Consider the following 12,096-nt stretch of genomic DNA (forward strand, 5'->3'; position numbering starts at 1 on the left):
GTCGCATGAATTTTTCCCCCGGCCCTCCGGTTTTTCCCTCCACATTTACAAAAATTAATTTCGAGTATTTGGCTGCTATAAAATTTCCACACGATGATAATACACTTCGTTGAGCTACCATTTGTGGCCAGGTCGTTTCTGAAAAAAGAGCTACATAGCTCAGTGGGCCTTACCTGGTGAAATAAAAAAAAATGTGTTTAGAATTTTTTTCTTTAATTGGGCACCCGCTAACACCTCTGGCGTGACGCCCCCCCCACCCCAGGTGTTCACGAGGAACGCCGCGGAGCTGCTGGCGTGGGTCGCGGAGAAGCGCATCCTGGCCGACGACGAGTCGTACCGCGACCTCAGCCTGCTCTCCCGCGAGCTCAAGCGGCAGAACGCGGCCGAGGGGGAGCTGCGCACCAACCAGCAGGCACTCGCCGCCGTTCAGGAGGTAGCGCCCCCACCCCCAACCCCCTCCTCAACCCCCCCCCCCAACACCCCCACCCTCCCCTCGTGCCACCCGTCGCCACACGGGCCCTGTCCCGCCAAGCGTTGTGTGTTTTTTTTTGTCTTGGAGACAAACGTATGTATCTGTGTGCGTTGCACTTCTGTCGCACCGTACGTAGCCGACAGTGCAAATCGGAGGTGCGGTGGGGGGAGGACAACAAGCTAAACACCAAAAGCAGTTTGAAAGAAATGAGTTTTAAAATCCAGACATTATAAAAGGATGCGGCGTTAATGGAGGACGTGCGGCCGCTGCGTGCGCCAGGTGGGCCGGGATCTGGTGAAAGGCCGCCACTTTGCGAGCCGCGAGATCCAGGCGACGCTGGAGGAGCTGCGCGCGCGCTGGGCCGAGCTGGAGAAAAAGATGACCGAGCGGGGCCGCAAGCTGCGGCAGGCCGTGGACCAGCGCCAACTCAACCAGCTGTTGCAGGTACGGTCTGCATCATCATCATGGACGGCGCGCCGTTGGCACCGGCGCAAAGCGCGGCCGCGGCGGTGCGGGACGGCGGCGGCGCCCACGTCATCCACTCATCCCCTCGTCCCCCCAGGATGCACGGGAGCGGCTGGACGCGCTGGAGAACCAGCTGCGCTCCGAGGACGTGGGCACCGACCTGCGCTCCAGCAAGACGCTGCTGGCGCACCACGTGCACACGGAGGCGGCGCTCGACTCGCTGGTGGAGAGGATCCTCGCCGTGGTGGCGCAGGGCGAGAGCCTCGCCGACGGGCACTTCGACTCGCGCGGGATCCAGCGGGAGACGCGAGAGTTCAAGAAGCGGTGAGCGGTTCCTCGCCGAAGCCGCGGGCTGGAACTCGGCGCTCGCCGGTTCCTCTTCGTCCGGGGTCCACACCGGAGCGAGCAGCCGCACGGGCGCTCACGAGACGGCGTAGTCCGCGAATGTGCAGCGAGTGACGAAATGCATTGCGATGAATGACCGACGCGCGTTCGAGAGTCGAGTCTCTGCTGTGGGTAACTGGCTGGGGCGACCGCTCGCAACCGGTTGTGCACAGCAGCGAGTCGGTTACACGCAACCAAAATTGCGCAACTGAGCATGGGCAATTCATGACCCGGCTCTCTGGTCCCTGACCCTTGAACCCGGACTCCGACCCTACGTCCTTGACCCTGACCATAACCCCTGACCCCCTGACCCCCTGACCGCCCCAGGCTGGCTGCGTTGGCGGAGCCGCGAGCGAAGCGCCGAGCGCGCCTGGAGGAGGCCGTGCGCTACTACGAGGCGATGCGTGCCCTGCAGCAGGAGGCGGCGTGGATCGCGGAGCGAGTGCCCAGCGCCGAGTCCCACGACACGGGGCGCACCCTCGACGCCACCCAGCTCCTGCTGGAGCAGGCGAAGGTGACGCGCGCAAGTGTGTGTAGTGTCTGTGTGTGTACGCGTGTGTGTGCGGTGTCTGTATGTGCGTGTGGTATTTGTATGTGTGTTTGTGGAGGAGGCTCGTGAAGGACGCTACTGGGCAGTTGGAGGCAGTCGCTCTCCAACAACAACAGAGGGTAGAGGAGCGACGCTCACAACAACGAGAGGAGCGCCGGGTGGCTAAAATGCAGCAAGTTGGCACAGTAGGGGGTACAGCTGGTGTGCATCTACCAGTCGTCTCAGTCAGCCAACCCATGGCACCTGGGTCTGTTCCATGATTTCCTGTCAGCGAACCTTCGACACTTCACGTTGCCTTGAAGTGCACCTGGCCTGGCACAGGCACCGTGGTGATGTCACCGTTACTTAGTGGCGAATGGCGGGTTGTGGTGGTATTGGTGTTTGTATGTGTGTGTGTGTGGTGTCCGTATGTGTGCGCGTGGTGTCTGTATGTGTGCTCGCTTTACAGCACTTTCCCCACAACTTGTCAAGGCTACGAGGAGGATCTTTGTCTTTGTAGGTACACGTGTGTGTATTGTGTATCCGTGAATGTGGGTGTGTGTAGTACCAGTTGTACAAGTGAGATGAGATAATGTGGGATTACTGACGATGACGACGATGATGACAATGACGATGATGACCATGATGACAACGATGATGACGACAATGATAACGATAATGATGACAACGACGACGATGATGATGATGACGATGACAACGTCGACGACGAGCGGCAGTCACCGCGCGACGCGTGCGATTCGCAGAAGCTGCAGGCCGAGTGCACGGCGCACGCCCCGCACGTGTCGCGCGTGGCCGGGCTCGGCGCCGCCATGCAGGCCGCGGGACACCCGCTGGCGCGCGACGTCGCGCGTCGCTGCGAGGAGGTGCGCGCCGCATGGGACGCGCTGCTGCGGGCGCTCGAGAACCGGCGCCGGCTGCTGGCGCTCGCCGAGAGGGCGCACACGGTAACTGCTCCGCGCGTGGTGTCGTGCGGGTGCGTGCGTGTGTGTTTAGTCGTGCATGATGGGGAGCGGTAATGTCGTGGTTAGCGCACCGCCCTACGAACCTGGCGACACGAGATCGATTCTCTCTCACGTCCAGTGACGATTATCTGAACCGGTCCTGGGCCTCCCCTAGGTCGACTCAGCCTCAAATGAGTACTTGGTGGGGTGTGTAAACATCGCCACAAGGGAGACAAAGGCGGCCGAGCGTGATGTTGGCCACCCACCCCCTCGTGTACCGTGCCAGCCTTTATAGGTGCTCGCTAACAGCACTTGCCCCTACGGTCTGTTAAGGCTACGCGGGGGATCTTTGTGTGCGTGTGTGTACGCAGGCGTCGGCGAACGCGGCGGAGCTGGAGGTGTGGCTGGCCGAGCGAGCCGAGCAGGCGCGCAGCGAGGAGTGCGGCCGCGACGAAGACGCCGCGCGGAACCTCATCGCGCGCCACAAGGTGCCGCAACACCATCCCCCCCCCCCGCATCCCCTTCCCCACCTCACCGTCGTTCCCTCCTTCACAGTAACGACAGCGCCTGATAGATCCACCCCGCCGCTGATACCGCGCTCGCTCGTTCGCTCGCTCGCTCGCTCGCAGGACTTGGAGCAGGAGATGGAGGTGAACGGGCGTCTGGTGGACGAGCTGGTGCGGGCGGCGCGCGAGCTCAAGGCGGAGGGTGCCCCAGTGGGGCAGGAGCTGCCGGCGCGGGCCGATAAGATCCAGGAGACGATGGCGGACCTACGTCAGCTCTCCGCGGAGAGGTAGCGTCCCGTGGCCCCTGTCCTGCGTCGCGCGTCTCGCGCCACGGGTCTCGCTCGTCCCGCGTTTCGTGGCACGGGTCTCACATGCCGTGCCACGGGTCTCACGTCCCGTGCCGTGCGTGCCGCGTGCTAGGCTGGGCCGCCTGGAGGGTGCGCTGGCCCTGCACGCGTACCTGCGCGAGTGCGCCGACCTCGAGGAGTGGATCTCCCAGCAGCTGGCGACGGTCGCCGCGCAGGACGACGTGGGCGACGACCACGAGCACGTGCAGGTGCGCAGCGCTGCACCACCGCCATCGCCCCCGCGCGGTGTGAGTGGTCGTGAATGTGGTGCACCACCGCCATCGCCCCCGCGTGGTGTGAGTGGTCGTGAATGTGGTGCACCACCGCCATCGCCCCCGCGCGGTGTGAGTGGTCGTGAATGTGGTGCACCACCGCCATCGCCCCCGCGCGGTGTGAGTGGTCGTGAATGTGGTGCACCACCGCCATCGCCCCCGCGCGGTGTGAGTGGTCGTGAATGTGGTGCACCACCGCCATCGCGCGGTGTGAGTGGTCGTGAATGTGGTGGTTGCGTGTGGTGTTTTGATCGTGGTTGCTTATGCGGTTGTGCATGTAGTTGCGAGGTTGCGCAGTGGTTAGCGCACCGCACTACCAACCCGGCAACCGGGGTTCGATTCCCGCTCGCGACCAATAACAGCGGGGCGAATATTTGAACCGTTCCTGAGTCATCCGTAGGTAGAATGAATACCTAGTGCGATGTGTAAACATCGCCACTGGGGGAGACCAAGACGTTCGAGCTTCGTGCTGGCCACCCACCCCCTCGCGTGCCTTCCCGGCCTTCACAGGCGCTGCTCGCGAACAGCGCTTGCCCACCAACAGGTTATCCTGTACGGGGAATCATTGCGGTGGTCGTGCGGTTGTGAGGTGTTGCGGTTGACGAGCGCCGTGCTGGTGGCCTATGCACGTGTGCACGTCGAACTTCCTTCACACCATACGTAGCCAACCGTGCTAACCGGAGGCGCGGGACCCCCCCCCGCCTCCCCCTTCCGTGCGTGCGTAGCGGATGCTGGCGCGGTTCTCTGCGTTCGAGCGCACGATGGCGGCGCGCGCCGAGCAGTTTGTGAGGTGCCACTCGCTGGCCGAGGAGCTCCTCGCCGCACGGCACCCGCGCCGGCGCGACGTCAAGCAGCGGCAGCACGCCCTCCGGTACCGCACTCGGCACGCTCGCGCGCGCGGCATATCACACCTCCGTCACATTCTAGATTTGAAGCTTTCGTGACTGCAAGGATTCATATTCTTAGGTTTTTTCGGTAAAGTCACGTAGGTAAATTTTTTTAATTTAAATTAATAAAAGTCAAATAAAATAAAAATAAAATAAAAATCACGACGTTTCGGAGGCAACACAAGCTTCCGTCTTCAGGTGGAACCGTCACAGCACGCTTGCTGTATCAAGTAAATGAGAAATTCCAAGAGATACTACTCCGTATATATACTGGTCAAGCCGCACCAACCTTACCATAATAATAAAAAGGGGGCCTGTCCTGGCTCATCCCCCCCTCAACCAGTATATATACGGGGTAGTATCTCTTGGAATCTCTCATTTACTTGATACAGCAAGCGTGCTGTGACGGTTCCACCTGAAGACGGAAGCTTGTGTTGCCTCCGAAACGTCGTGATTTTTATTTTATTTTTATTTTATTTGACTTTTATTCATTTTAATTTTAATTTTTTACCTACGTGACTTTACTGAAAAAACCTAAGAATACCTCCGTTACACCTGGCTCTCGCCTCGCTCGCGCCCCGCTCGAGTGCGGCTCTCACCTGCCTCGTAGCGACCTCGTGGCCAATAACAGTGGCGAATATCTGAACCGGTCCTGGGCCTCTTCTAGGTCGACTCAGCCTTAAATTAGTACTTGGTGCAGTGTGTATACATCAGCACTGGGAAAGCAAAGGTGGCCAGGAGTGGTGTTCGTCACACCACTCCCTGGTGTGCCGTGCCAGCATTAATCGGTGCTCGCTAACAGCACTTGCCCTGACAGTTTTTTTGGGGGGGATCTGTACCTTTGTCTTTGTGTGTGTAGGGAGCTGTGGGACCAGCTGGTCACCTTGACCCAGCTCCGAGGAACAAAGCTGTCACAGGCCGAGGAGGCGCACCGCTACGTGATGGAGCTCTCCGAGGCACTGCTGCACATACAGGTGAGTGATGGAGCTCTCCGAGGCACTTCTGCACATACAGGTGTGCACACCTGTGCGCCCATGTGAGCACGTGCTCCCGGGGGATTGTGCGTGTGGGTTTGAGCATGTCTGGCTCTGGGCACGCCCCTCCCTAACCATGTAACCTGCCCCTACCTCTCGACCTCTGCCCCTTGCGTGAGCGTAGGAGCGTAAGGCGGGCGTGCAGGGGGAGGTGGGCAAGGACCTGCGCTCCGTGCGGGATCAGCTGCGCCGCCACGAGGCGCTGGAGAACGAGCTCGTGGCCGCGGAGGCGCAGGTGAGCGGCGGGGCGCAGCGTGGGGTGGCGGAATGTGACGCGGGGTGGTGACGCGGGGCGTACGGAGACACACGCGCAGTTACACGGGGAAGGAGCCCTTCTTGATCTCGTGTCATACAAGACACGGGTGCGGTAATCGTGATCCTGCGTCACCACGTGTCACCGTGTCCCCTTGTCGTCGTGTCCTGTGTCCCACCTCACACCCCCCACCCCTGTGACCCCGCGTCCCGCGAGCAGCTGCAGGAGCTGGTGGACCGCGGTCAGACCGTGACGGCGCACTGCCCGCCGGCGCTGGCCGACACCATCGCGGATCGGCAGCAGTCGCTGGTGGAGGCGTGGGGCGACCTCAAGGACCGGGTCGACTCGCGGCAGCAGCAGCTGCGCGATGCGCACAGCCTCTACTGCTTCTTGGGCCTCGTGAGATGATCCCCGCATCAGCAGCAGCGTGGCTCACATCGTCATCATCATGATCGTAGTCAGCAGCAGCAGAAACAACAGCAGCAGCATCGTCATCAGCTGCAGCATGTTTCAGATCATCGACATAATTACAATTATTTTATCGTCATCGCCATCACCACTATAATCAGCAGTGTAAATGTCATCATTATCATCATCATCATCATCACCACCATTATCTTCATTCTAATCGTCACTCCTTTGCAGCATATTTGGCATCACTCCTATCGGTGACATGATCATCGTCGCCATTATCAGCATTTCTCACATCACCTTCATCCTTCATCCTTCATCTTCGTCATCATCGTCATCATCGTTACCATCAGTGCTTCACACACCACCATCATCGTTGTCACCATTGTCACCACCATCATCATCACACACGTCGTTTCTCTCATCATCGTCGTCGTCATCGCTGTCGTCCCTTGACGCGAGCTGCCCGTGCTGCCCATGCTGCCGGTGCGGCGTCGCAGGTGCGGGACTACTCCGGCTGGATGGACGAGGTGGGCCGCGGGCTGGAGCTGGCCGAGGCGCCGGCGGCGCGAGGAGTGCAGGGCGCCAGCGCCCAGCGCGCCCAGCACGCGAGCCTGCGCGCCGAGATGGAGGCGCACGACTCAGACTTCCACGACGTGTGCACGGCCGCCGAGGGGCTGCTCAGCCAGAAACACCCTGCAGTCAAGGAGGTGCAGCTCACAGCACCCTGCAACGCCCGTCACGCGGTGCCCGTCACGCGGTGCCTGTCACACGGCGCCCCGTGCCCATCGCTCATCAGCTGGCTCCCTGGCCCCATGCGGGCGGCGTGCAGGTCAAGGAGAAGCTGTACATGGTGACGAAGCGCCGGCGGGAGCTGTTGTTGCGCTGGGAGGAGGCGAACGAGCGGCTGGAGCGGCGCTACCTGGAGCAGCTGTTCCTGCATGAGGCGGAGCTCACGGAGACCTGGATCAATAGCCAGGAGGTGCAGAGCCGTGCACCTCCTCACTCACCCCGCCGACACCTCACCTGAGCCTCACACCTGCTCCCTTTGACCCTGACACCACAATTCGTCTTCCCTGACCCCGACACCTGACCCCCTGCACCCTGACCTCAACGACCGGATCCTCGGAAAGCGGAGTCACGTGTGTGCCGGCGGGATGACCACCTCACAATCCCCTTTATCCCACAGTCCACCCTGTCGGTGCAGCTGCACGTGTCACACACACACACACACACGTGTGACACGTGTGTGTGTGTGTGTGTTTGTGGGATCCCGCGCGTTGCGTGCGCAGTGTTTGTATCCGACCGATGGGCGCTCGCTCACGAATCCCAACAGTCTGTGTAGGCTACACGAGGGATCTGTGTCCTTGTGTGTGTGTGTGCGCGTGTTTGCGTGCGTGCACCCGTACCCTCGCGCCTCGCCAGGACTACCTGAATTCCCGCGAGCTACCCAGCTCGCTCGCCCAGGTGGACTCTCTGATCCGGCAGCACGGCGTGTTTGGGCAGCTGCTGGCGACGCGAGACGGGAAGGTGAGGGGGGGGGAAGGGGGGATGGGTCTCATAATATTACAAAGACTCCGGGGTCGACATTCTTACGGGAGTCTTTATGCGACTCAGTTCTGATTTTTTTTTGCTCTGATTTCTGCTTGTTTAATTGCTGTACGTACTTTATTTGACTAGGTTTTCCCTTACGATTTCTGGTGACACGGGTCGCCCTTGCAAATGAGTCTCCGTCCTGGTCTCTTAAGTCCTAACCTGGTGAAACAAACTAGAAACTTGACCATCTCAACTTCGGCACTCGCACTCTCTCCCACTCGCTCGCCCCGCTCGCCCCGCTCCTGCTCGCGCGCAGATCGAAGCGCTGCGAGAGAGTATGGAGCGGCTGGAGGAGCAGGGCCCGGCGCGGCGCCGCCTCGCCCTGCTGCAGGAGCGCCTCGCCCGCGTCCACCGCCTCTCCGGGGACAAGGGGCACGAGCTGGAGACGGCGCGCCTCCTCCTCACCTTCCACGCCGACCTGGCCGAGGTGACGACGGCGTTCGGCGCGCGCGCGGAGCGGCGGCACCGGGGAGGCAAAGGCGGTCGGGTTCGGCACCGGCTACGCGCGCTGTACCGGCCCCGAATCGTCGCCCGCTATCATTGCCGGTACCCCGACGCTCAACGTGGCCGCGGCGGGGAGGAACCTTTTGCGTTTGCGCTCCGCAGACCGGGGCGTGGTGCGGCGAGATGCTGCGGCGGGCCCAGGCCGGGCTGCGCGGGGAGGACGGCTTGAGCGTGCGGGAGAAGATGGCGCTGCTGCAGAAGCACCAAACGTTCCACGCCGAGGTGATGGCGCGCGAGGGCGCCATCCGGGACACCGTGCAGGTGAGCGCGCTCCGTGACCCCGTGATCCCCGACCCTCTGACCTCTAGCTTCTGGTCTCTCACCCCAGACCAAGACCGCGTGAGTTAAACGTGAGGGCTGTACTTTTTGAAATCGCGCACGTGCCAACCCTCACCGATTAGATTTTACCAACTACCAAAAAACTCAACACATTCGACAATAACACTTTGGCGACGTTTCAGGCAATGGCCCTTCTTCTTGTCCTTCCCCGCACCTTCAATTGGCACGGCAGGCTACGTACGGTGCGAAAGAAGTCCAACATACAGACATTCGTAGCATATCTTTGTGAAGACCGACCATTGCGTCACCAATTTTATATATTTTTCTTTTGAAGGCCACAATGTTATCGTCACGGAATGTGTCGAGTTGTATTGTTATTCGTGCTTGTGTACCACCTTGAGCAGCACGACCAAATTCATTGTTAAATTTACCAATTGCCTAGACAACCACACCATCGGAATGTCTTCCTTTGACGCCGTTGTTGGTTTCCTCATTCATTCATTCCATTCACCATCGTTGACTGCCATCAATTTTCCCTTTCACCGAATTCACGCATCATCACAGATTAGCCCCCCCCCCCCCCCCCCCCCGTTGCTTCCTCTCATCTATTTCATTCACCATATCTCCACCAGTACATTCACACACGCCTTGTGCCGTTCTTCATTTCTTGCCAGGATATAAGAATAGGTTTTACCCTTTCTGGCAATGAAAGGCAATGCATCTACTACCGGAACATGTATTTTTTGTTTGCGTGCGTGGTTAATGCAGTGACATGATTCCTTGCAAAAGCTTTCAGTTTGGTGTTTTAACATCTGAACACAACTGTTTTATTGCCAGAAAGGGTAAAACCTGTCCTTATATTTTGATCCTGGCAAGGGAGCTCCCATGATGGAGCTGCTCACCCCGAGGTCTCATTGTCCTGATAGTGGCATTCTTTTTGTGCTGTTCGCCTTTTGGCGTCCTCTGGTCTAACACTGTTTGAGACTCGGCTCTAAAGCAAGCTGTCTCTGGTGTGGACCAATCAGTTTGAAAGACAATACATCATCATATACTCCCGGAGCATGTTTTTTTGTTTGCATGTTCACCACAAGTACATGTGGTTAATGCAAACGTGATTCCTTGCAAAAGATTTCTGTTTGGTGTTTTAACATCTTAACACAACTGTTTAATTGCCATAAAAGGGTAAAACCTATTCTTACGTAAGATAAGGAGAGTTTTAGCTCGGCGCGCGCACGCACGCACGCACGAGCAGTCTTAGGCGAGCGTCGCGCGGTCGAGCGGTCGGCTGCGAACGATGAGATGCGAGCGAGCGGCGGGCTTGCGCAGGCCGGCGAGGCGCTGGCGAGCAGAGCGCCGTCGCGCGCCGCCGAGGTGCAACGGCAGGCGCGCAAGCTCAGGGAGGACTGGGAGGCGCTGCTGCGCGCGATGGCGACGAGGGAGCGCATGCTGGGGGAGGCGCGCGACCTGCTGGAGTTCACGACGCGCGTGGAGCGCGCCGAGGCCTGGATCCGCGACAAGGTGGGTGGGGAGGGGGGGGCCCGGAGGGGGGGCCCGGGGGGGGGGGGGGTCGGGCCCGCCCTCCTCCCTCTCGCGTGGACACGGAGCGCTCGCTCCCGCACTGCGCTGTCGAACACAGATGCGCTTCTGCTTGCCACCTATTAACCGCGATAGCTCGCTGATCAAGGAGGGTAAAGCATCACGCGAACTCCGGTCATCCTCGGCTTTTGGCTGCAAGCCATCGAACAAAGATGGGCACCACATCGCGCGCTTTCAGATGCCCTTCTGCGGCCGTCTGGAATGCCCTTCCTTCCGATATTAGGAAGCCACTGGAGCTATGGCACTTTGAAATCATCTCCATTGAAAACTCATTGATTTAGAACTGCTATTTGTGTTTAGTTTGTTGACCTTCCCCCCCTGCACCTCCGATTAACACGCTTGGCTACGTACGGTGCGAAAGAAGTTCGACATACACACAACATACATACGTACAACATACGCACAACAACATGCATGCGTCACGCTCGGCCTTCCCGCACGTGGGGGCCCCGACGGTGGCGCCCCTCGCCTGCTCGAGGAATGAACGGCGGCCGTGGCTTCGCAGGAGGTGATGGTGGCCGTCGGGGACGTGGGCAAGGACTACGAGCACTGCCTGCAGCTGCAGAAGAAGCTCGGCGCCGAGGGGAGTGCGGTGAGTCCCCCCGGCCATCGCTCCCCCCATCTCCATCCGCCCCCTCCCCCCCCCCCCCCCACCCGCTGCGTGGATGCGGATCGGACAGCGCTCGGAGGGATCTCGAAGGTAGCTCTGCGACGTGCACTTCTGCGGGCTGTTTTCTGACACGAACGGTTGCGCTGGTCCGTGGAGGAACCGGATGTCACCGACAGCAGTGAAATTGTGCGGAAGCGACAACAACAACAACAAAGTGAGGGGTCAGGGTCCGGCCGATGCGGTGCGAGCGGAGTCGCGGTGCTGGAGTGCTGCCCGTGACCCTCCCCTTCCCCCGCAGGACGGGGCGGTGGACGACGCGCAGATGAAGACGCTGAATGCGCTGGGCGCGAGGCTGGAGGCGCAGGGTGGTCCCGACGCTCCGTTAGTGCAGCGCAGCCGGGCCCAGCTCAACAAGCGGTTGGTGTCCCACACAGAGCAGCCCCCCCACACACACACCACCCCACGCACACACACACCACCCCACGCACACACACACCATCCCACGCACACACACACCACCCCACGCACAAACACACAACCCCACGCACACACACACCCCCCCATGCACACACACATCACCCCATGCACACAACAAAGACACAGACAAAGATCCCCCGTATAGCCTTAACAGACTGTAGGGGCAAGTGCTGTTAGCGAGCACCTATGAAGGCCGGAACGGTACACGAGGGGGTGGGTGGCCAGCACCACGCCCGACCGCCTTTGTCTCCCCAGTGGCGATGTTTACACACCGCACCAGGTACTCATTTAAGGCTGAGTCGACCTAGGGGAGGCCCAGGACCGGTTCAGATAATCGTCACTGGTGTTAGCCGTGAGCGGGAATCGAACCCGGGTCGCCAGGTTCATAGCGCAGCGCGCTAACCGCTACACTACCGCTCCCCACTGCGTGGGGTGGTGTGTGCACACACACACCACCCCACGCACAAACACACAACCCCACACATAAACACGCTGCCCATGTGCCCGCGCGT

The 12,096-nt window shown here is 60.1% G+C and overlaps 1 protein-coding gene across 1 annotated transcript in view; it reads left to right on the forward strand.

Annotated features, from left to right (window-relative positions):
- Nucleotides 1-12,096, forward strand: part of SPTBN5 (spectrin beta, non-erythrocytic 5) — a 44,092-nt gene that overhangs the window by 15,479 nt on the left and 16,517 nt on the right. Inside the window, exons 22-41 of the mRNA XM_078870735.1 lie at nucleotides 263-433; nucleotides 752-916; nucleotides 1,035-1,261; nucleotides 1,649-1,835; nucleotides 2,615-2,815; nucleotides 3,184-3,300; nucleotides 3,442-3,605; nucleotides 3,739-3,874; nucleotides 4,663-4,808; nucleotides 5,684-5,798; nucleotides 5,983-6,093; nucleotides 6,331-6,510; nucleotides 7,023-7,232; nucleotides 7,355-7,504; nucleotides 7,948-8,052; nucleotides 8,375-8,605; nucleotides 8,725-8,883; nucleotides 10,228-10,419; nucleotides 11,003-11,086; nucleotides 11,406-11,524. Coding sequence (XP_078726861.1) covers nucleotides 263-433; nucleotides 752-916; nucleotides 1,035-1,261; nucleotides 1,649-1,835; nucleotides 2,615-2,815; nucleotides 3,184-3,300; nucleotides 3,442-3,605; nucleotides 3,739-3,874; nucleotides 4,663-4,808; nucleotides 5,684-5,798; nucleotides 5,983-6,093; nucleotides 6,331-6,510; nucleotides 7,023-7,232; nucleotides 7,355-7,504; nucleotides 7,948-8,052; nucleotides 8,375-8,605; nucleotides 8,725-8,883; nucleotides 10,228-10,419; nucleotides 11,003-11,086; nucleotides 11,406-11,524 — 3,170 coding nt within the window. The remainder of the gene's footprint in view (nucleotides 1-262; nucleotides 434-751; nucleotides 917-1,034; nucleotides 1,262-1,648; nucleotides 1,836-2,614; nucleotides 2,816-3,183; nucleotides 3,301-3,441; nucleotides 3,606-3,738; nucleotides 3,875-4,662; nucleotides 4,809-5,683; nucleotides 5,799-5,982; nucleotides 6,094-6,330; nucleotides 6,511-7,022; nucleotides 7,233-7,354; nucleotides 7,505-7,947; nucleotides 8,053-8,374; nucleotides 8,606-8,724; nucleotides 8,884-10,227; nucleotides 10,420-11,002; nucleotides 11,087-11,405; nucleotides 11,525-12,096) is intronic.

The sequence above is a fragment of the Lampetra fluviatilis genome, chromosome 30 (genome assembly GCF_964198595.1).
Source record: "Lampetra fluviatilis chromosome 30, kcLamFluv1.1, whole genome shotgun sequence".
NCBI classification, from domain to species: domain Eukaryota; kingdom Metazoa; phylum Chordata; class Hyperoartia; order Petromyzontiformes; family Petromyzontidae; genus Lampetra; species Lampetra fluviatilis.